General features: G+C 37.2%; 3 protein-coding genes across 6 annotated transcripts; 1 reads left to right on the top strand and 2 right to left on the bottom strand.

Annotated features, from left to right (window-relative positions):
• The first annotated feature begins 3,031 nt into the window (after positions 1 to 3,031).
• LOC121771709 (protein NLP6-like) lies at positions 3,032 to 7,612 on the top strand. 3 transcript variants are annotated; one of them, XM_042168563.1, is made up of 6 exons: positions 3,032 to 3,396; positions 3,759 to 4,336; positions 5,053 to 5,100; positions 5,181 to 6,078; positions 6,204 to 6,277; positions 6,464 to 7,612. In XM_042168563.1, the coding sequence occupies exons 1-6, from the start codon at positions 3,186 to 3,188 to the stop codon at positions 7,349 to 7,351; spliced, it is 2,697 nt and encodes an 898-aa protein (XP_042024497.1). In that variant the 5' UTR covers positions 3,032 to 3,185; the 3' UTR covers positions 7,352 to 7,612. The 3 variants fall into 3 exon arrangements, with proteins under 3 accessions (XP_042024497.1, XP_042024496.1, XP_042024495.1); XM_042168562.1 differs by having other exon boundaries at positions 6,204 to 6,382; XM_042168561.1 differs by having other exon boundaries at positions 6,204 to 7,612.
• A 519-nt stretch (positions 7,613 to 8,131) lies between these two features.
• LOC121771041 (transcription initiation factor TFIID subunit 7-like) lies at positions 8,132 to 11,838 on the bottom strand. Of its 2 annotated transcripts, none has more exons than XM_042167839.1 (6): positions 11,700 to 11,838; positions 9,823 to 10,004; positions 9,584 to 9,717; positions 9,374 to 9,493; positions 9,111 to 9,180; positions 8,132 to 8,607 (listed from the first exon to the last, which is right to left on the bottom strand). In XM_042167839.1, the coding sequence occupies exons 2-6, from the start codon at positions 9,935 to 9,937 to the stop codon at positions 8,444 to 8,446; spliced, it is 603 nt and encodes a 200-aa protein (XP_042023773.1). In that variant the 5' UTR covers positions 9,938 to 10,004; positions 11,700 to 11,838; the 3' UTR covers positions 8,132 to 8,443. The 2 variants fall into 2 exon arrangements, with proteins under 2 accessions (XP_042023773.1, XP_042023772.1); XM_042167838.1 differs by lacking the exon at positions 11,700 to 11,838 and adding an exon at positions 10,501 to 11,338.
• Positions 11,486 to 16,676, bottom strand: LOC121771040 (protein KINESIN LIGHT CHAIN-RELATED 1-like). The gene is made up of 5 exons (XM_042167837.1): positions 16,522 to 16,676; positions 16,103 to 16,177; positions 14,598 to 16,022; positions 12,338 to 13,246; positions 11,486 to 11,960 (listed from the first exon to the last, which is right to left on the bottom strand). Exons 3-5 carry the CDS (start codon positions 15,263 to 15,265, stop codon positions 11,723 to 11,725), a joined length of 1,815 nt encoding a protein of 604 aa, XP_042023771.1. The 5' UTR covers positions 15,266 to 16,022; positions 16,103 to 16,177; positions 16,522 to 16,676; the 3' UTR covers positions 11,486 to 11,722.
• Between the last annotated feature and the right edge of the window lie 5,902 nt (positions 16,677 to 22,578).

Here is a 22,578-nt window from a genome sequence, read left to right as displayed (position 1 = left end):
AGTTGTATGCCAACTTGTAGTCGCCACTCCCACCCATCAACAACCAATATTGTATACTAGGAAATTATAAATAAATAAGTAAGATATGGGAAAAAGGTGAAAGAATAATAATAGATTGGTTGATAAATTATAAGATGAGTCCAATCCCAACCAAGGAATCTCCAAAATAAGAGGCAAGTTGATGTGGAGAGAGACGAGTGAATGTTATTAAGTCGCTATCATATATGGACCATAATATCTTAACAAATATTTCCTTTTGATTCTATCTATATAGTAGAAGTATAACTTAATTATAGTTTATTGCGACTATATATACACATAACTATTTAATCTCTTATTTAATTTCCACGTCAATCTCTCATTTTTCTTCGTAATTATCTCGAGAAAGGGATTTATTTGTCTTTTGATCATCCCCTACCCCAGATGTAGTATCTGTTTTTTATATTTAAAGAAAGAGTGTGTTGTGTGAATAGATTAGGATCATTTGGAATCCATTATTTTAAAGTGTGATAACTTCTACCACATTTTTCAATCAAATTGGTTACTCGGAGATGTTTGATATAGTATATCTTTAAATTCGGCTAGTAATAAGCAACTTTAAAGATTAAGAACTTGATTTTGCTCTTTTTTACACTTTAATTTAAGAACATAGTTGTGAGTCTTGTGACTATTGATTCTAGCACGAATCCTATCAAATTGGTGCATTGGTGGATTTAGAACATAAATTTTGTTTTAGAGAGGGGGCTATAGGTGAAAATTGATTCTAGGTTGAAGTGAATACACGAGATGAAGAGTTTATGTATATATATAATTTGATGAGAACAAATTGTAATTTTGGGACTTTAAGTTTTTAAAAGATATTCAAAATTGCATCATTTGAGTCTTCTATTTTAAACTTTTTTCTTGCAAATCAAGGAAAGCGATCATGTGGCCTAACCTTAAGACAAAAAAATTAAGGTCCTTTTCTTTTATAAGAGTAAATGACATAAAAACAAATTCAAATACTATTTTAACATGAACTCACTATCTAAACTCGATATTAATGTTCTCTTTCATTGCAATATTATTTAAGTATGTGTTGCTGATATAATGCACAATTGTGAGAACCAGGGTTAGCAATGTCTTTTTAATTAAGTGGTCCATGACTCCCATGTATACATTTTATTAGCGAAGAAATCACCATCAAATTATGTAATTTAATGAGCATGATTAAAGTAGGTTTAAACTTTCATTTATTTATTAAACCAGTCAAGCAAACCAAGTTTCTTAAACACATTAACATAAAATATAACATAACAAAGCTCTAATCTATTTTCCCTTTATCCACCCACTTGCACTTGCAGTATATATAATAAAAACTTATATACTCCATTTCTATTAATAATTGTACAGTTGATTGAATTATTACTCAGATAAAAACAAGGAAGCAAAGCATATGGGGCCTCCCACTCAGAAAAATAACTCCCTCGTTTATTTTCTAAAAAATGAAGTATTTAGCTAATTTGTCCGATCAATTTCGAAATAAAATTATTTCTCTATGACTCACATTTCTTTAAAATTAAGATTTACAAAGTTATAATAATGTAAATATCAATTTACAAAATATACTTACATTTGAGGTGGATTCATGTGCATCCGTCTGCATTAGCATCCACAATGGATGTCCGATCTCACGCCCGATCGCCCGAGATCGGGCTCGGGCGTCGTCAGGCATCCACTGCAGACGCCCGACCCCATCGGGCTTGAGATCGGGCATCCATTGCAGCCCCTGGCCCGAGCCCGATCGGGCGATTTTTGCGTTATTTATTTATTTTTTTAATTAATTCTTTAAACCCTAATTAAACTACTACAAAATACCCGATCCTCATTCACTTTTTGTTAAGTATGATGTACTAGTTTTTAATTCTTTAGTAATGTTTTTTTGCTAAGTATGATCTAGTTTTTTTAATTAATTAATGAGTTAATTTTTTAAATTTGTAGTGTTTAATATAATATATTTTGGTATCTTATTAATTAAAAATAAAAATAAAAAACAATAATATATAAAAATTAAAAATAAATTGAGTTTAATTGATAGGGCACCCACTAGGGCTAAACCATTACAGAAAAAAGGAGCATGCTGATGTGGCAACCACTAGAACTTTCACTTGGGCATCCAACATGGATGGTTGGAAGTTTATTAAAATAGTTAATTATAAATGAAAATGTTGTAAATAGTTATTGAGACTTGTGCCCACGTAGACACCCAATTATTAGGTTATGAAAAGCTAGAAATGACTTTTTGTACGTTATTGCCGGTGTCTAGAGAGTTATGTGTAAGTGGCATGAGAAACATTACTATATAGGTAGAGGATTTAACAAAAAAAATATCTTTCTGTACTATGTAAAATTCAGTTTAGATTATAATTTAATGTTTTAGGATTACAAAGGCAATGTACACCCCCCTACATATTTTTTGTGACCTTACTTCCTGTATATTTTATGCTTCCTTATGGACAATATTTCAGCGGTCACGGGCTTCCTTGATGTATCCAAAATAAATTGATGTATTATAATCATCAAATTAGAAATGACGATTGGCTTTATTTGAAATATTAGTGAACATATTTATAAAAAACATGAATTTTTATTTAAGGGACACCGATCGCACACGCACAGAAAAAAGATCTTTCCATTTTTTCTTCGTTGTTTATAATTGTCATTACAGTGGACTTTCCATATTTGGAAGCTCAACCCTAACCGTGTGGGCAATACTTACGTACAGCACGCCTACCAATAGTCCCTCGATTCCTCACAAAATTACAAAACTAATCCAAATTCGATTTTGCTACCTTTTTTTTACAAATTAGTTTAAAGACTTTCTTCCGTTTATTAAAAGTTAGTTACGGAAGATATCATAAATGGATAGAAAAAACAAAAATATAAAAAATATATCCAAAAGAAACTCAAATAGGACTGAGTAATTACATTATCTAAAAAATATATTTATTTATGCAAATAAAAAAAAAGAAATGGTGGGAAAGAGAAGAGTGGGGCAGGAGAGGGCGTGGAATAGGGGAACAATTCCCCATTGTTTATCCCTGAGCAAGTAGAGAGAGTAGAGAGAGACGACTATTTACTATAGATTCCCCCAATGGAGCTGGAATCACCATTTCACCATCTCTCTCTCTCCTCCACTCATCAATATGCCCCAGCATGACTCCACCCGCCGCCCTCCTCACCCGCCGGACCTCCTCATGGATCTCGATCTCGATCTCGACGCCTCCTGGCCCTTCCTCCTCTCCACCTCCGACCAGCCCTGCTCCCCTCTCTGGGCCTTTTCCGATGATAACAACTCCGCTAATCTCGTCGCCGCTCCCGCTTTTCGATTCTCTGACTCCTCCAAGATCTTCTCTTGTACCGATTCTTCTGCTTAACTCATTTTCGTTTACATAGTTGACTCCATCTTGTATTGCCCCTTTAATTCTTCAAATTTGACATCTTATGTTCAACGAATGTGAAAATTGAGTTTTATTTGGATTCTACTTAACTGAATTATAAATGAGAAAGTTTACTTTTCGATTGGAGCTTCATACGGCCTTGTTCCAATGTCAATTCAAAAGCTGATGTAGTGGCTGTTTCATACTTTAATTTATTCTTCTTCAATTCATGAATCGAGAAAAATACTAGTATGAAATTACTTGTGTATTAGAGTAGGTGTTTTTTTTGGGGGGAAATGTTTTAGTTAATGATTGCGTGGCTGTGGCCTTTCTGTACAGATTCTGGTAATCCTGATGCAGCAACCGAAGGTGCACATGAAAATTATGACAAGAAAAAGCTGCCTACTCCATTGATGGGGTTGGTGCCTATTGACAATCCGGATGGATCTTGCATAATAAAGCAAAGGATGACTCAGGCTCTTCGCTATTTCAAGGATTTGACTGAGCAGCATGTTTTGGCTCAGGTTTGGGCGCCAGTCAAGAATGGTAGCCGATATGTTCTAACTACTTCAGGCCAACCTTTTGTACTTGACCCCAATAGTAATGGACTCCATCAGTATAGATTGGTTTCTCTGGCATATATGTTCTCAGTGGACGGAGATACTGATGGGGACCTCGGACTTCCAGGACGTGTGTTTCGGCAAAAGTTGCCAGAATGGACACCAAATGTCCAGTATTATACCAGCAAAGAATTTCCTCGCCTTAGCCATGCTTTAAATTACAATGTCAGAGGAACTTTAGCTTTGCCTGTATTTGAGCCTTCTGGCCAGTCTTGTGTTGGTGTTCTAGAACTTATAATGACATCCCAGAAGATTAACTATGCTCCAGAGGTAGATAAAGTCTGCAAGGCACTTGAGGTTAGTTTGTGTTCCCTCCCTCTGTAGATGTACTTTTTGATGCTCACTTTGTTGCCATCATGATTATTATTTTCATCCATGAGCTTTTAATTATTTTTTGCTCTTCAGTTGATATTCCTTGCTGTAAGTTGCTTCCATTTTTTCATAGTTATTTGTGGTAGGGGCTTCCATTCAATGCTCATTACTGTGAAATTTATTAAGGTATATGATGTTTGCATTTACGTGACTTTATACCAAATCTGCAAAAGACCAGAGCAGAACCTGCTTAGTACTTCTATATGAATGCTGGAGTTGATTCCCGTGGTCTTCTTACCCTTGCATAAATTGTTTGATGTACGTGCCCCTCTGATATGTTGTTAGCAATCTACCGAAAATTTACATGTGTATGATGATCATTCTATTACCTATTTAGATAGAAGATCCACATTCTCTTAGAATATGATATCTGGAACCAATAAGTTCATGGGCCTTAAGACTCCTGTCGGTGATTTTTCTTTTAAGCCCATTTACTCTTTGTAAGCTAAACTAGGCTGATGAGATTCATAATGAAAACTGTTGCTGTAAAGACGATGTATGTTAGGGTCTTAGACATTGTTTCTGCTAAAAGGTTTTTGAAGTTATTTTACTTCTTTGTTTCCTAAATCTCCAGTGTGTTGCCACAAATTTTGTCATGAGTTCATGGATTCCTTCATAACGCAAATTTAGTTCTTCTGCAGGCAGTAAATCTGAAAAGCTCAGAGATATTGGATCATCAAAGTACACAGGTAAATAAGGCTGTTCTTTTTAAGATTACATATAACTATCTCTGTGAGTACCTTATGTATACATCATTCTTGTATACCAGATATGTAATGAAGGTCGCCAGAATGCATTGGCAGAAATACTGGAGATAATTACAGTGGTATGTGAAACTCACACACTACCGCTAGCTCAGACTTGGGTTCCATGCAGGCATCGCAGCATACTAGCAAATGGTGGTGGGTTTAAGAAAAGCTGCAGTAGCTTTGATGGGAGCTGCATGGGACAGGTTTGCATGTCAACAACTGATGTAGCATTCTATGTGGTGGACGCGAACATGTGGGGTTTCCGAGACGCCTGTGCTGAGCATCACTTGCAAAAGGGGCAGGGTGTTGCTGGGAGGGCATTTGAATCCCTTAATTCATGTTTTTGTCATGATATTACGGAGTTTTGCAAGACCGAGTACCCACTAGTTCATTATGCGCGCATGTTTGGGTTGAAAAGTAGTTTTGCAATTTGTTTACGAAGTAATCATACTGGAAATGACGACTATGTTCTAGAATTTTTCCTTCCCCGTAATGTTGAAAGCTATGAGGACCAGCAGACCTTGTTGAACTCCCTTTTAGTGACAGTGAAACAGCATTTTGGAAGCCTAAGGGTTGCTTCAGGAAAAAACCTTGACCATGAGTGGAGGTCCATTGAGATCATCAAGGCTTTCATGGATGAAAAGCTTCATATGAGGCATGATTTTGCAGCTACATCACCACCTAGGCCTCCTTCTGTACAGAACGGGCAGTTATTGATGGGTGAATCTAGTGGTGTAAATGTTAAAGGGAATGCGAGTAGCCCTACTGAAAAACAGAATGGTGCATCTGTTGCTGAAGCAAAAGATGTAGGCAAGAAGCCTGAGAGAAAGCGGGGTAAGGCTGAGAAAACAATTAGCTTGGAAGTTCTGCAGCAATATTTTGCTGGTAGTCTGAAGGATGCAGCGAAGAGTCTTGGTGGTATGCACATCTGTCTAAACCCGTTTCTTTAAATTTTCTATCTCTGGTATGTATTATATACCTCTTGTGTTTGTACTGGCTGAAATTCAATTAACCTTTTTCACTTACACATTGTTTCTCTACAGTTTGCCCTACTACAATGAAGCGTATTTGTAGGCAGCATGGAATCTCTCGCTGGCCTTCCCGCAAGATAAATAAGGTTAATCGTTCTCTTTCAAAGCTAAAGCGTGTAATTGAATCTGTACAAGGTGGTGAAGGAACGTTCAGTTTGACTTCTTTGGCTACAAGTTCTATTCCTGTTACGGTTGGTCCAATTTCTTGGGCACCTAATATGAACGGAACCAACCAGCAAAGCTCACTTGGCTCTGGACCATGTGAATTTCAGGAAGAGAAGAAAGAGGTTGCTACTAAGTCCCATGGAGCTGATGAACAACAGGCAGAGGCCTCAAATCATTTTGTTGGAGAAAGGAGCACAAAATATGAGAAACTCTCTCCTAATGGAGGCGGGATTGTGGCAGGTGAGGGCTTGCACCGATCAAGAACTGGGAGTGGATCGAGAGAAGAGAGCACGGGAACACCTACTTCCCAAGGTTCATGTCAAGGTAGCCCTTGTCTCAGAAATGAGACCTCCCCCCAAAATGATCCAGTAGTTTCACCTATGGATCAGCACCGCATGAAACTAGGAGGCTCAGATGAAGGGGTGTGTCAACAAACAAGAGAAATTAATCTATCTTCCGCATTCCCAATCCCGGGTAATTTTATACCACCACCCGATGGGACATTTGGAGCAATGCTGGTTGAGGATGCGGGAAGTTCACATGATCTGCAGAATTTGTGCCCGGCTGGTGAACCGCTATTTGAAGAGCACGTTACAGAGTACAGTTGGACAAGACCAACTCTTTCTGATCCCATGCCAAAGGACTGCATGGTCACTCCAGCCGACGAACGCATGCCACGGTTTTCTGCAAGGCCAGAAGTGAAAACAATCACCATAAAAGCCACATACAGAGAAGACATCATCAGGTTTCGCCTTGCAATGGATTCCGGTATTGTCAAGTTAAAAGAAGAAGTGGTGAAGAGATTCAAGTTAGAGCTGGGCACTTTTGATATAAAATATCTTGATGACGATCACGAATGGGTCCTAATCGCATGCGACGCCGATTTGCTGGAATGCTTAGATGTATCAGGATCATCTGGTGGCAGTATTATCAGGCTATTGGTGCATGACATTATGGCCAATCTTGGGAGCTCTTGTGAAAGCTCAGGTGAATGACAAGAATATTAGAAGTATTGATCAGGTATGGTAAGTTATGATAGAAAATTCTTGTAATTGTACATTTAGTTTATTTTGGGCAGCCTTTTCAGTTCGCCAGAAAGTTTTTTTGTAGTACATGCTGTGGGGTTTGAGAGAATAACTCTTTCTGCTCACATCCTTTGATAAAAGCCTGTGAATATTAATGTCACACCTTTCTAGCTGTACAAGTGTAAAATTTGCAGTAGCTAGAATTAGCAAATTGCCCTCCCTTTATGTTAAGTTGTCATTCATACTATATATAAATGCTAAACCGTGATTTAATACTAGGATGTAGTACAATTTTGTTTGGGAGGAGATACATAGTATACTTGCAGTGGTTGTTGAATTATGATTTGATTCAGTACTAACGTTCGACTATTTGTTTGATTACCTTTGAAATAGTATCTTAACCATTTGCACTTATAATATGCATATAATCGGCTTCGTATAATAACTGATTCGTTTCACATTTTAAGTTGGTCCCATTAAGATTTTAACACATTTAAAAGATTGCTGCTTTTGTAGTAGTGTCTCTAGATTCTTGAATGAGTCCCAACTTTTGTCGTTTGGTCGGAGAATTTTTTTTGTGTTAGTTGACTTATTCTCCCTTCACGGTGGCATTCAATGTATATTGGTTGTAAACTTGTACTCCCTCCGTTCTCTCATAGTTGAGGTGAAACTTTTCGGCACGGAGTTAAGAAATGGATGTCGAGTGTGTTAAATAAATAGATAAAAAAGAGAGGGAAAAAATAGGGAGAATAAAGTAAGAGAGAGCAAAGTAAAAAAGAGAAAAATGTTACAATATATGGAAATGACTCAACTATGAGAGAACTTCCCGAAAATGAAAAATGAATCAACTATAAGGGAACTTCCACAAAGTAACTTAGACATGCACAATAAGATGCTCCATACACATGAATAGAAAATAACAGAGCACACAACTGATTAGAACCTTGTGTTGGAGGAGTCTGGCACAGAAGTTGGAGACCAGATTCTGCATAGGAGACATAGCTGACACAGTTTTATCCCTTCACCAATTCAATATAGGCCAATGGCATATTCATGTTTGGTTCACATAGAATCATCGGTCTCATCAGTATCACTCCCATCAGGCTCCCCACCAGCAGTTCCTGCTTCAGGCGCATCAGGCTTTGCTAAAGGTGCAGATGCCACTTTCTTACTCGCATTGGGAGCAGCTTCATCGCCATATTCCCTGGGCTCAACCATTTCAACACGTAACACTCAGTCAAGGAATATTCACATGTAGTAACCACAAACTATCAACATATAGCAATGTAAAAACTCTGTCACAATTACTGACAGGAGGAAAATGGAAGATGAGAACTGGAATTAAAACTTAAAGAAGAACAATCCAACGAAGAGGCCTATGGTTGAAACTGTCCTAAATTACTTAGTATTTTCGAAAGAGATAATTGAGATCTCTAATTTGATTTGGTCGGCATCATAAACCCTTCAAGGCTGGTTGATATTAATTACCAATGAAGTTTTGTATTATAGTGATAGTAGCAGAACCATAGATGAAAAAGATCTTATAGAGAAGTCCAAATCTACTGAAGCTAATTAACCAAGACTATTGTTGTATATTCTTTCACAACATATCTACATCGGCTAAATTATTGTCACTAACTTCTACAGAACAGCTATAGTTGCTATTGGCAGAAGAGGATAATGCATATATGTATGAAAATTGCAAAGAGTTAGCAAGATGAAAGGATATCAATATTCTCGGCTGTTCCACCAGCCATGATGTTCTGCAAATCTCTCTCTACACGACGGACAACCTCGGGCTGAAAGAAGACATGGCATGATCAGTTTGTTCCTTCAGAAAGTATCAGCTTCACAAATTTATCAAATAAAATCACGCATAGGCTGATTAGCATAGACAAGTTACTTATGATGTAGAGGCTAGTAACATAATGTGTTTCCTGTTTAAGGGGGTAGCAAAGAAATAGAATCAACGATTCAAGTAGCTTATTATACATTTAAATCTGGCTCGCGACGAAATCTCCGTCTTCGAGCATCCCTCATGGGTGGAGTGAGTCCATGTCTATACTCAACTGCCTCCGGGACACCATCACTCTCCTCTCTCACCATTATCATCTGCACTACCCCGAAAAGTTAGCAAGGCATACGGCACCTAAAACAGCTATCTTGAACAATTCAAACACTTAGTTTCTACAAACAGCCTACTTGACCAATGTCTGCAGTTTTAATCAACACGTTGTCATCGTAAGTCTTGTAAGACTCTACAACAGAGGGAAGATCCAAGAGGGATGAAGAGAAGCGGTCATTGCCTATAACAAACGTACCGGTCCTTCCATCCTCTGCGGTAAAAATAACATGGCAGAAATTTTTTTAGGAAACTAAGCAGTCACCAAAACAAACTTGATAAAAGGTAAAAAAATAGAAGTCTGTATATTATTGAGTACCAGAAAACACCATATCCAAGTTCTTGTCCTCAGAAGAAGCTGATGAATCATTTAAGAGCCGCTCAATTATTTCGGCTACAGCTGGTGGCACTCGCAGTATAAACTGCTCTTCCATATCCTTTACCTTACTTGTCTCTCAATAATTCCCAAACAATACTTCTAATTTAGAGAAATCCCAATAACTGAGAATAGCAACATAAAACGCATAAATCTGCCAGCACTTTTTACCCATCTCCAATATTAGGCGAAAACGTCTTTCCATATTAACCAGTATAAAACGACCTCAATTATTTGGCTTTAGTCATCAGAAACAACATTTGAGCAATGGTTCGCATTTTTGCCTAATTCGATAATCCAAATTTTAATAATGAATCCAAAACTAACCAAATCATCCAAAAATCCAAACAATTTATAATCAAATGCATATTAACCAACATAAAACCCCAATTGCGTAGAGCTATCTCTATCAACAAGATAAGACTCAATTATTTCAATTGTTAAAAACGCACAAACAAGCCATCTGCATATCTGCCCAGGAGTTATAAACGAAAGAACAAACAAATAGGACAAAAAGATGAAAACTACTTCATATCATCATTGTCTATATTAATGCCGTAAATTAATAGCTTCGATTCCGACATAAAATGAATAAAGAAATTGAAAGAAGTTTTGGAAAACCTATGAAATTGAAGTGAACACGGTGTTTGCTTTCGAGGTTAAAGCTAGCACGGCTGAAGCTACGTCGGAAAATATGACCGCCGGCGGTGGAGGGTGGCGCCAAATTGGAAGACGACGACAGCAAGCGTGAGTGTTGGATTAGAAATTGTGAATTACAATTTAAATAATGTGTTATTTAAATATTAAATATTTAAGTATTAGTTTATGTAGGAATATGTTATTTGGGCCTTTAATATGTTGGATTCTATACATTGAAAATTTTTATATAATTGATTTACTAAGAGTTCTAAATCGGAGCAATCACCTGACTTATCAAATTTAAATTTAAATTTCCTGAAAATGGAGTCGCCGGATAGTGGACGATCTTCGTAATTAGTCTCTAGAAAATGTCTTTATATTTTTTTTCCTAAAATACAAAAAATCACATTTTATATATGGCAAACAAAAAATCAATGTCTCAACCGGCTAGTTTATTCACCTCATTATCATTTTCTAACATGTATCAACCATTTATTAGAGTTAATCAAAGTCATTTTCTATTATAGCACTTATTAAATACTTACTCATGACACATTAGCTTATAACAAGATAGTTTACATGATTATACATACAAAAATTAAGATAATTTTATTATTTTTAAATAACTTCTTTTTTTTAAAAAAAGTTACTAATACACAACCTTAATTAGAAACTTGGAATGAATTTTAAACCGGATGAATGTAGTAAGATAACACACCTTAGACTTCAGACTTAGAGAAAATATCAAAATACAATTATGCGAAATGATAGTTTCATACTCATTTTAAAAGAAAATAAGCCTCTCAACAAGATGGAGTATTTTACCCCTCAAAAAAAGCTGTAAAAACAAAATAAACCGATCAACTTTTGCTGTATATTTGTGGGTCCAAATATGGCTATTTGTAATTTCAACCCAAAAAATACATATAAGTGCCATGTTGTTATCGAAAGAGAACAGAAATCCAGGTTACCTAAACACTTTGGAGATAATAAGTGACATTTCTTTCCCACAATTCACTTAACAAATGGAAACAAATAAAACAATAGAAGGAAAAGTTAAAAAGAAAAGAGGATGAAACTGCTAATCAAACGCCATGGGAACAACAAGCCTCAACAAATTACAACTTAACACCATTCACAATCTTCTACCTTATAAAATAATAGTATGAAATTATAGTTACCTGTGAGAAAATAAAATCCACACTCAACTTCTAAAGCCGAATGCAGACCATTTCTTGGACGTCTCTTTCTTATTACTCCTTTTGGAATTGGGATCAATAAGGTTTTCAAGGGATTTTGCCTTCTTGTTTCTAGACCTGCCGGCCTCTTTCAACAGCTCCGCTAGCCTTTTCTTCTCATCATCAAAATCTGGATTGGCTGTTCCAAGTTTCTCTTCTCGCAGTTTAAGAACATACTCCAGAATTTCTATCGCATCTTCGATTCTGTAAATGTAACCAAAATTTGTTAAAGGATCGTCAACAAAAGTGTTACTATAGGAATACCGACATCTTTAACATCTAAGTGCTGAAAGCATCTCTGGATGCAAACATTAGCCAATTCAATTGTGCAGACATCATATTTTGTCCATATTGGAAGTGCTGAAGTAATCTCAAGAAACTTGTTTAGAACCACGAAACAAAATTAATGTGCGATGGCCAGGAGAATTGAAGTAAATTGCCTGCACAATTTCTGTTGTTATATATTGGATGAACTATAGGTGAACGGTAAGTACTGATGACTTCGACCTCAATTATTTATTTATGGTTCAAGTGGACATGATAAGTAAGCTTATCTAATCCAGCAGAAATGAGATTATTACCTTCCCATAGCATCATAAGTTGCTGCAAGATTGCTATATACACCAAGAGTATCCTGATGACATGGGCCGCACTCCTGTTCCAATATTTCTCTAGCTTCCTCAAATAATTCTGCAGCCTCATCGATCTTAAACAACTGTACGCAAGCCAAACCCATTTGGTTCAGCACAACACCAAAGAAAGCTGATTTCCTCTCACCACTGGCTCTAAGTTTTGCTACAGCGCTTTCAAAGGAGCCCCATGATACTTCGTACCTTCCAACCATGTAATACATCACTCCCATTCGTGCTTCAATTCCAGCTACTGTACTGTGCTGCCCTGGTTTATCCTCCAATAGTTTCATGGCCTTCTGTAGGAGCTTCAAAGCTTCTTCAGGTTCATTGAACAATTCATAAATAGCTGAAATTTCTGTCATCCCACTAGCAATCTCTTCTGAAGTTGTTCCAGGTACAGGTTTTGCATATATTCTCAGAGCATTTTCACAATAAGATCGGGACTCCCTTAATTTTCCTGTCTTGTAGTACAGGTCAGCAAGCCGGACGAAGACCGAGGCCACCGAAGGGTGGTTATCTCCTTTAGAAGATTTGAAAACAGTGAGTGCCTTCTGATAGGAGAAAACTGATTCATCAAAGCGGGAAAGAGATGAATAGATATTGCCAATGCTAACATCTATAGCTGCAACCTCATTTTCTTGTCCATTGGCAATCATAGCCATGCTGGCAAGTACAAGGTGTTCCAAGGCTGCTTCATAATCACCCTTAGCCTCACATATGAGGGCCATCAATCGACGGTCTGCTGCTTCCTCAAGGGATGCCGGTGGGCTGTGCACTCGATGGATTTCTAGAGTTTTTTTGCATAAATTATCAGCTTCATCAAATTGCATGGCTTGAACATGGGCCTCCGCCAAGTACCTACAAGATTCAGCAGTGGCAATTGATAACAGAAACAATCAAAATTTAGTTATGAGATGGTATGATTTATCTATTGAATAGGTATGTATCATTTGTACTTTTTTTCAGGATTTCCTTGATTTCGATTCTCCCAGTTAAGGTCTTTCCTCTTTTAACTTTCTACTCCTATTAGATTATCTTCATATCTTTTCTTCTTTTAATTTCTTACATTGTCCTCGTTTTTTACTTTTCTCATATATTTTCCTCATTTTAGTTTTCACTTTCTGTTCTTTTATCTTCTCATTTTTTCTGCTAAGGTTTTCTTCACTTTATTCAATTATCCACGTTTTCCTAGTTTCTTCTTGAAATTTTCTTCCTACCTATTCATGCACCAACAAGACATGGCCTGACAGCGAGGATGTGCTGGCAAAGATAAATGCATTAACTAAAAAAAATGAAGTCAAATAGGGGCTTGGTTGGGAAGTCAACTGATTTGGCTTCCAATGCCTTTGATGGTTCATGAATTAGAGGTTTCTAGAGAAAATTAACACCCAAACGCTGAAGGCTACCATGTATCGACGGACCAGTCAGCCCAAAACACCTACTGACCTGACAAACCATCCGGCCTTGCCCGGATCCATTTCGGTCTACAGTTTTCTACCCTTTTCTGTTAATTGGCCCTAACCCTCTTATTTTCGTCTCGGTTTATTTGGGTTTCAGGCTAAATTCATATCATCAGTTAAAATGCAGCCAAGCGCCTAAACTGATAATGAGATATTCCAATTCAGTGCATCTATAAGTTGCACCACATTTTCTCTCTAACCTTCAAATCTCAAATCTCAGTTTAACTAAACAGCTAATTATAAGAGCTCTCTCATGAGAGGTTATTCGGTAATTAAAGAAAAGGAAATCAGAAACTCTGGAGCTATTAACATACTCCCTCCGTCCCGCACTACTCGCACTTATTTCCTTTTTGGGCGTCCCAAGTCACTTGCACTCTTTCCATTTTTAGTAAAAAATTTCACCTACAGCCGTCATTTTTTACTTTCCTATACACTCATTCCTTAATCTTCGTGCCGAAAAGGAAAGGAGCGAGTAGCCCGGGACGGAGGGAGTACTAACGAAATTGGAGAAGAAGCTGAGGAAAGTGTATCAGTATGAGTGGTGAGTTTAGGGGTGAAGACTTAAAGTTAATTCTACCGTTGAAATTCCCTAATTCCCTTTATAGAATGAACAAAATAAATCATATCGAGCTAGACTAACGAAATTAAGATAATTTATCAACTATTTCTTGCCAATTGGAATATCAGATCGTCCCAACATTATCTCCAAATAAACTTCGCAAAAAGGCAAAAGAAGTAGTAAAAATTACCTGCAGGTCTCTGCAACTCTGGGATCATTTTCACCCAAGGCCTCCATCTGAATTTTGAGGCCATCTTTATAGCACTCAATCGACCGATCCAGCTGCCCCAGCATGGAATGCGTATCCCCCAACTGCATATACCCCGAAAACGCCGCGAGCGCGTGATCCGCACCCCTCGCCACCTCCGGCACCTTGATCGCCCTCTCCAACACCGGCACAGCCTCCTCGAATTTCCCGAGGCTGCAGTAGATCGCCGCAACCACGTGCAGGCTCATGGCCAAATCCAGGCTGGGCTCGCCGTCGACGGCGCATATCTCGAAGCTCTTGGAGGCCCGCAGCGCGTAGTCCAGGGCCTTGGTGGGGCCCTCGCCGGACGCGATCGTGTCCCGCGCCAATTTGAGCAGGAAGGGGCCGAGATCCGGGTTGTCCAGGGAGGATTCGTTAAGGAGGTTCTTCTCGGGCGGGGATTTCTTCTTGGCGGAGCCCCGATCCGGCGAGGGCTTGGCGCGTGAGGTGGAGGGGGAAGGGGAGGGAGGGCGGCGCGTGGCTGGGGAGCTGGATTTGGGGTCGGATCTGATGGGTTGCGCCTGGATGGGAGTGTGGTGCTGGTCTTCGGGGACGGTGATTCGCAGCGGCAGCGCGTCCGGCGGCGTCTTGACGGAGACTAAACCCGGCATTGTTGCAGAAAGTGGAAAATGGGGGTTGTGAGAATGGAATGGAGGGGAATGAATTAATTAAATGGGAGAGGATTAATTAATTAATGATTAAGGGTGGGGATTAATACAGGCTACCATTTTCAAGTGCAGCTTCATTGCTTGCTGGTGAGAGATAGAGAGATTGAGATTTGGGCGTTGGGGTTAAAGAAGGGAGTTGAGGATACAACAGTAATTTTCAAGTGTCACACCATTTCTCATCTCATCCTACCAATTCTCCATCCATATTCCATACCAACTCAAATTACTATATTAATATGATAATTGTAGAAAAAATAATCATGTAAATCTCATCTATACTAATATAAAGTGAGAGTTGTCTTAAAAATAATAAGATTACTATTGATGACTGTTTTGGTGAGAACTGAGAGTTGTCTTAAAAATAATAAGATTGCTATTGATGACTGTTTTGGTGGGAACTGTTATGTGGTCAACATCTTGGCTTAAATTTTGATACCTTATTGTAAAATTTAGTTAGCTCAATTTAGAGCTCTGTTTTTGTATGAATCGAGATATATTATCTTTTTAGTGTGCAGTCTACTAAATATAATTCTGCTTAGCTTTAGAAAAACAAATGCTATTCTATTACAATTTATATAATTTTTTAATTATTTCAAAACTGTTGTTCATCCATTATTCAATTTCTAATACAATTTATATAATTTTTTATTATTTCAAAATTGCTGCTCATCCATTATTCAATTTCCAATGCAATTAGTACCTGAAAAAAAAACTTTAATATGTTAGTTTTCTTAACTATAAAGACATAAAATCAATTAAGAACCAAAAGATAATCCTTACTAGGAACCGGAATGAGCATGTTATAGTCTTCAAGAACTTTCAAGTTTTTCAGCTCACCAACCTCAGCTTGCAAAACTGAAAGCTTAATGTTATCAAGATACAGTTTCTCAAGATACAAGATACAGTATAAGAGATATAAAATATACAGGGATTTTTCGTGCCAAGCATTTACGAAATAATTTTTGTAATAACTGATTATGTTCTAGATAAACACTTTTATGAATGGTTTCCTACACAAATGGGGCTATAAATAATTGAGTTCTGACTATGTTAAACCTAAAGACATTTATAAATAATTGAGTTCTGACACAAATTCGTTTTTGTCATATGTAACTGGAGTGATGAAATCTTAGATAAATTCGTCTATTGAGTTTAAGATTTCATACAACTTTATTTGGAATTCTAAAATAATTTCTTACCTTTATATCTTCTTTTTTTCTTCTACTGATTGATTCCGCTGTAGACATCCATAGCTTCCATGCGTGAGAACACATGTTCCTCCCTTTGAATGATTGTGTATTCTGCATTTCTCTCTCCTTCTCCTTCAATGATAGAGGCGGCTACTTTTTTTAGGGTTTTTTAAAATCGATTTGTATTCCTGAGATAGATGTTAAATTTAAATAGACCAAATTCAATAATATAATATTTATTGGTCAAATCAGATGGCCCATCAATGAGTAGTGTTAAATGGTCATAATATGGCTGGCCATAAAAATAAAATATTGTTACATTTAATACTTATTTACTTGGATTTAGTTCATCTTAAAAGTAACAATTATTTAAGACTAATTTACCCTTTGTCCCGAAATAATACACATAAAAGACTAAGTCGTCAAATCATCTTGGAACTTTGAATATGTAGCTCATTTTCGTTTCTTATGTTAGATATCCACTCAGTTTTTTTAAACTTTAATTTATTGTTTTATATTTTATAATTTAATTGTTTAATATCTATAACTACTTTTAAATCAGAATATATGAATATCTTTATGATTTTATTAATTTATTAATTATTTGGTATGTATATTGACTAAAATATCCTATTATGGCCAGCCATAATGTGGCCACATAGCATTTCCCATTTTGATAACGGTGATGATTCCTTGGATGATTCCTTTGGTGGTGGTGAAACAATTGTGTTTTCTGATTAGTTGGATGTTGAAACAATTGTGTTTTGCTTATGTTGGATGGCATTAGCTCATGGTTTAATATTGTATTCCCTTTTGCACTGTGTTTTCCCTTTTGCATTGTTGGATGGCTTTAGCTGATGATTTAATATTGTATTGAAGTTTCTGAAGTTTTATTTTATAGTCTTTTTTTATTTTAGTTATATTTTACTTCTTATAGTTATTAGTCATGCTTCCCAGACATTTAGAAGATTTAAAATTTAATATAATACCATTTTAGCAAACATTACATGCCTATAGGCTCACAATGAGTTCTAAGACACAGATGTGTGAAGTGACAGATCCTAGATTTGTGCCATGCATGTTCTCTTTTAAAACCTTTCCTGAAATATCAAGTCATGAGAATTTTTTAGATGAATCATTCTATGGTACTAATTTTGTATAATTTGTTTAAATTATTTATTTTTGCTTTATTTTTCCTTTTCTAAATTGTGGTATGTGCAGATGTGATAGGGGTTATTGTTGGACCTGGAAAAGTTGTAAACCAGTCCAAATTTAAGCTGATAGAGATCGAAATTGCTGATGAAAAGAAAATTTATCATGCTCTTTTATTTCTCATTTTTGTACTGTCTATTATTTTTATTAACAATTTATTTATCTTGACAGTCATAATAAGCTTTATTGTACTATTTGGGATAGTAATGTTGATGCATATCTCCAACAATTGGAGAAATGTAAAGGAACTATACCAATTATTATTGTACAATTCTGCAAGTCAAATTTTTTACAGGTAAGAGTTTTACACTTATTTATATGTCCGCACTTTGTTTGTACAGAATTCATATTGTATTATTAAATTATTAAATTTAATTAGTTACATTATTAATTTTGTTTTGTCTCTCAGGTGAAGTAAGGATATCTACACATTTTAATGCTTCAAATGTTCTTATCAATCCTGACATTTCTGAAGTAAAGCAATCTAGGAGCAGGTATTAAATCTCAGATTCTGCAATTTGAGTGACAGTATTTGTTGAGTGCCTTATTAGTTACACACTAAGTTAAATTTGAACGAAATCTCAGATTCTGCAATTTGAGTGACAATATTTGTTGAGTGCCTTATTAGTTACACTAACTAAGGTAAATTTGAGATCTTTTCATTCATTAATCAACAAGATATCAGGGGGTTCAAGTTTCAGAATTCTAGAATCCTTAGGCCAAGTTCCACAAATTGCTACTTCTGAATTTGATAATCTTGACTTGAAGACATTGGAGAATGCTCATTGCCTTGAGGTATTTTATCTGTTTATGAGAATGATTTGAACACTTAGCCTTAGTAATACTAGAAACAACAGTAATGTTTAATCTTACGTTAGTTTGTTTCTTATTTTGATTCACAGGGTGGATCTTATTGGGTATTTGGTAGGATCGAATCTGTAGAATGTCATTATGGGACGTGGTTTTATGATGCATGCAAGGTTTGTTATAAAAAGGTCGATGAAATCTCTCCAGGGAAATATAATTGTTCGTTCTGTACGAAGACATATGGTCATTCATCGAAAAGGTTTGACTACTGTTGTATTTAACAATTTTAAGAGCTACAATCATATTTAATGATTTTTTTTATAATTACTATAATTTCTAATATGACACTTTTTGAGTTTTATCTTATGCAGATATAGGTTTGTTATAAATATTATTGATCATACAAACAATGCTTCCTTACTGATGTGGGACAGAGAAGTTGCAATTCTGTTAGGAAAGAAAGTCTCATTAAAATCAATACGCTGTTGAGAGAAGCCTTGAGCAACCAATCTAGCTTTATATCTAGCAATGACACCAGACAAGTGAAGTTTAATCTTGAAAACCCAAGTGTACCCTATAAGATTCTTGTCTGGAGGAAGTGTTGTATTCATGTTTTATTGTTGAGAAGTGCATTAAATTCACTCAACATAGCAGATTTCCAACAAGGAACAAGTAAGGCTTCTAGAGCTGATTTAGGCAGATGAGATGACACAGAAAGAGTGAAGACTCTAGGCTTAAAATTCCAGATTTTGACCTGGTTGTCATTGAATGAGTTGCTTGAGTGGTTGCTGGAACAACTGGAGAAATATGATGAGGTGATGGATCAGATGATTGAACATCAGGTGGTGGCTGTGGTGAACGACTGTTTACTGACTCTGTACCAGATGAGTGATATGGTGCAGCATTTTCCCTATGAAGTGAGACAGTAGGTGCAAGAATAGGAAGCAAGGAAGAGTGAACACATGATGATGAAGAATGATCACATGATGGTGGTGATGGAGCAGCAGTAGCAGAAGGAGATGGAGAATTTTGGAATGGAAAAACAGTTTCATCAAAAATGACATCTCTAGTCACTATGACTTTCCCTTCAGGCAGAAGAACTTTGTATCCTTTGTGAGAGGTACTATATCCCAGAAAAATGCCCCTAGCAGATCTAAATTGGAGTTTATGATTATTATAAGGCCTAGTAAGAGGAAAGCACAGACAACCAAAGATTCTGAGAGCTGAGTAATCAGGTTTCGAGGGAAAGAGAGCCTCATGTGGAGAAATGTTGTTGATAATTTTAGATGACATAAGATTGATAAGATAAACGGTTGTGACAAAGGAATCATCACAGAACCTCTGAGGGAAGAAGGATTGAGCTAACAAAGCTAGGCCAGTTTCTACAATGTTTCTGTGTTTTCTCTCAACCAAACCATTTTGTTGTGGGGTGTATGTAGGGCTGGCAATTTTTGACACGACACGATAATCTGACACGAATCCGCACGAAATTATTGGGTTGGGTCAAGTCTTATTGGATCCGTGTCCTTATCGGGTTGACCCATTAAGAACCCGATAATTTCGGGTTGGGTTCGGGTCGGATCGTGTTCGGATTTGAAGGTAGCAGGTCGGGTTCGTGTTCGGATTTACAGTTTCCTTAACAGGTCGGGTTCAGGTTAGGCCTTATTGGGTTGGGTCATTATCAGGTTGACCCGATAACGACCCAATCCGCACGATTTGCCAGCCCTAGGTGTATGGACAGGAGACTCTATGCACTATCCCACTCTCCTTTAGAAAAGGAACTAATCCCTGATATTCACCTCCCCAATCTGATTGAAGAATCTTAATTCTTGATCCTAGCAGATTTTTACTCATAACCTTGAACTGCTTAAAAACAGCAGTGAGATCACTTTTATTCTTGAGTAAGTAAATCCAGGTAAATCTAAAAAAATAGTCAACAAATGAGACATAATAAGTGTATCCATTTCTAGATTTAACTGGAGAAGGCCCCCAAAGTTCACTGTGAACAAGTTCCAGTGGTGCACTGTGTTGAGAGACAGAATGTGAATATGGTAATCTATGAGCTTTAGACACACAACAAGGATAGCAAAGAGAAGCAGTTTCCATTGAATTATAGGGAATATTACAACTGTTGAGAGCAAGTTTAACAACATCTAGAGTAGGATGCCCTAGTCTACTATGCCACAAAGACAAAACAGAACTAGAAACTTGGTTGGAACTACTGCTGGAATGTGAGTTGCTCAAGCTCAGGGAATGGACAGCTGGACTCTCTGGACTGGAAGGAGAGATGAGGACAGTGCCACGCTTGATTGGGGTAGATCTACTAGGAAATGATATATGCCTTTTTCAAGAGTTCCTTTGAGCACTACCTCCCTGGTGCTCAGGTCCTTGACAAAACAGAAATTTGGATGAAATTCAAAGAAGACAGAGTTGTCTTGAGCAAATTTGGAGACACTCAGAAGATTTTTAGTGATGTTAAGCACATGCAAAAGATTTTTAAGATGAAACTTTCTAGAGAATTTAGCTGAGTGAGATTTAAATGCACTTTCTCCAATATTTGCAATATTAACAGCAGATCTATTTCCAAGCAAGAGATTCTTACCTCCAGTGCATTCAGTGCTTATGTTGAGATTGGTCAAGTCATTGGACACATGGTGTGTTGCTCCGGAGTCTGGATACCAGCTTGAAGATGCATTTGATCCATAGCTAAACTCTGATGGAGTTCCAACAGAGAAGGATGCTGAAGGAGACCTAGGCACTGACTGCACAAGATGAGCTGAAGGATTAAAGAATCCTTGATTATGTTGTTGTGGAGTACTTCCTCTGAACTGGACTTGAGGTGGTGTTAAGTTTTGCTCGAATCTATGCCAACATTTTGCTGCAGAATGGTCAGGCTTCTCACACAGTTGGCGAACAATCTTGTTGTTTCCTCGGCCAAAACCTCTACCACCTCTTCCCCCTCTCTGAAATCTTCCTCCAAAACTTCTTCCATGCTTCAAACCTGTTGTTGTTGAAATTCTGAGACTCCCTCTTCAGCCCAGACTGCTGATAGACAAGATTCAATGATGGTTGAGATCCATCTGAGCTGATAGAATTGGCTCTAGTTGATTCCATTCTTGACTCAAAATTGAGCAAGAAAGCACTAACATCTCCAAGACTCCAAGGATCTAACCTTGAAGTTACTGCACATACTGCTGGATCATAGTCCTGCCCTAGTCCTCCAAGAATGTGGAGTACTTGCTCAGCCTCTGAGATTCTACACCCTACTGAACCAAGCAAGTCAAAATATGTTCTCATCTTACCCAGATAATATGTCATAGACATTCCATCTTTCTTCAAATTTTGCATTTGCTGGCGATATTGCATCACCTTAGCTGTGGAGCGGCTTATGAAGTTAGTCTCCAATGCACACCATATGTCTCTAGCAGATCTGAGCCCTACAACCAAGGTTAGAGCATTCTCTGATAATGAAGACAAGAGCCATCCAGCTACTCTCCTATCTTGTCTCTGCCAACTTATGTAAGCTGGATTTGAAACCATGGACTCTCCATCTTGATCTGGAATCAGTTGTGGAGGGGGATCGGTGTCCCCTGTGATAAAGCCTTCAAGGCCGTAGCCATACACAGCAACATCAACTTGTTGCTGCCACATGAGGAAGTTACCATCAGTTAGCTTCACTGAGATTGGAGGTAGTTGAGAGAAGATTGGTGGCAGTGTTGCCACTGGAATAGTTTCATTGGCTTCTGCCATTTTGAGTAAGGAAGAAAAGGAAACAAAAAACAAGAGTAAGAGAGCCAGGATCAGAGAGATCCTGCTCTGATACCATGAAAAGAAGCTGCGAAAGCTATGAAGATACACATGCTAGAGTTATGTTTGGAGAGAGCTCTCAAATCAGCATTTTTCATTGCACCGAATGTAACAAGTTACAATACATATATTTTTCACTCTAGGACATTGTACTAATCTACTTTAACAAACTCTGAACATTATACTAGTCTACTTTAACAAACTCTACAAAATCTCTCTCTTCTTCATTTCATTGAGCAA

The sequence above is a fragment of the Salvia splendens genome, chromosome 16 (assembly GCF_004379255.2).
Source record: "Salvia splendens isolate huo1 chromosome 16, SspV2, whole genome shotgun sequence".
NCBI classification, from domain to species: domain Eukaryota; kingdom Viridiplantae; phylum Streptophyta; class Magnoliopsida; order Lamiales; family Lamiaceae; genus Salvia; species Salvia splendens.
Note: the sequence above shows the minus strand (reverse complement) of the source record. Positions and strands in the feature narration are given on the sequence as shown.

Bases quoted from the DNA above. Each gene is read 5' to 3' on its own strand.
- LOC121771709 (XM_042168561.1), top strand. From the start codon at position 3,186: ATGCCCCAGCATGACTCCACCCGCCGCCCTCCTCACCCGCCGGACCTC. The intron at 5,101-5,180 runs GTAAATAAGGCT...CTTGTATACCAG, and splicing joins TGGATCATCAAAGTACACAG to ATATGTAATGAAGGTCGCCA. The intron at 6,079-6,203 runs GTATGCACATCT...GTTTCTCTACAG, and splicing joins TGCAGCGAAGAGTCTTGGTG to TTTGCCCTACTACAATGAAG.
- LOC121771041 (XM_042167839.1), bottom strand. From the start codon at position 9,937: ATGGAAGAGCAGTTTATACTGCGAGTGCCACCAGCTGTAGCCGAAATA. The intron at 9,718-9,822 runs GTACTCAATAAT...TTTTTACCGCAG, and splicing joins CTTGGATATGGTGTTTTCTG to AGGATGGAAGGACCGGTACG. The intron at 9,494-9,583 runs GTAGGCTGTTTG...GGGGTAGTGCAG, and splicing joins AAACTGCAGACATTGGTCAA to ATGATAATGGTGAGAGAGGA.
- LOC121771040 (XM_042167837.1), bottom strand. From the start codon at position 15,265: ATGCCGGGTTTAGTCTCCGTCAAGACGCCGCCGGACGCGCTGCCGCTG. The intron at 13,247-14,597 runs GTAATTTTTACT...TGAATCTTGTAG, and splicing joins AGAGTTGCAGAGACCTGCAG to GTACTTGGCGGAGGCCCATG. The intron at 11,961-12,337 runs GTAATAATCTCA...TTACATTTACAG, and splicing joins ACTTATGATGCTATGGGAAG to AATCGAAGATGCGATAGAAA.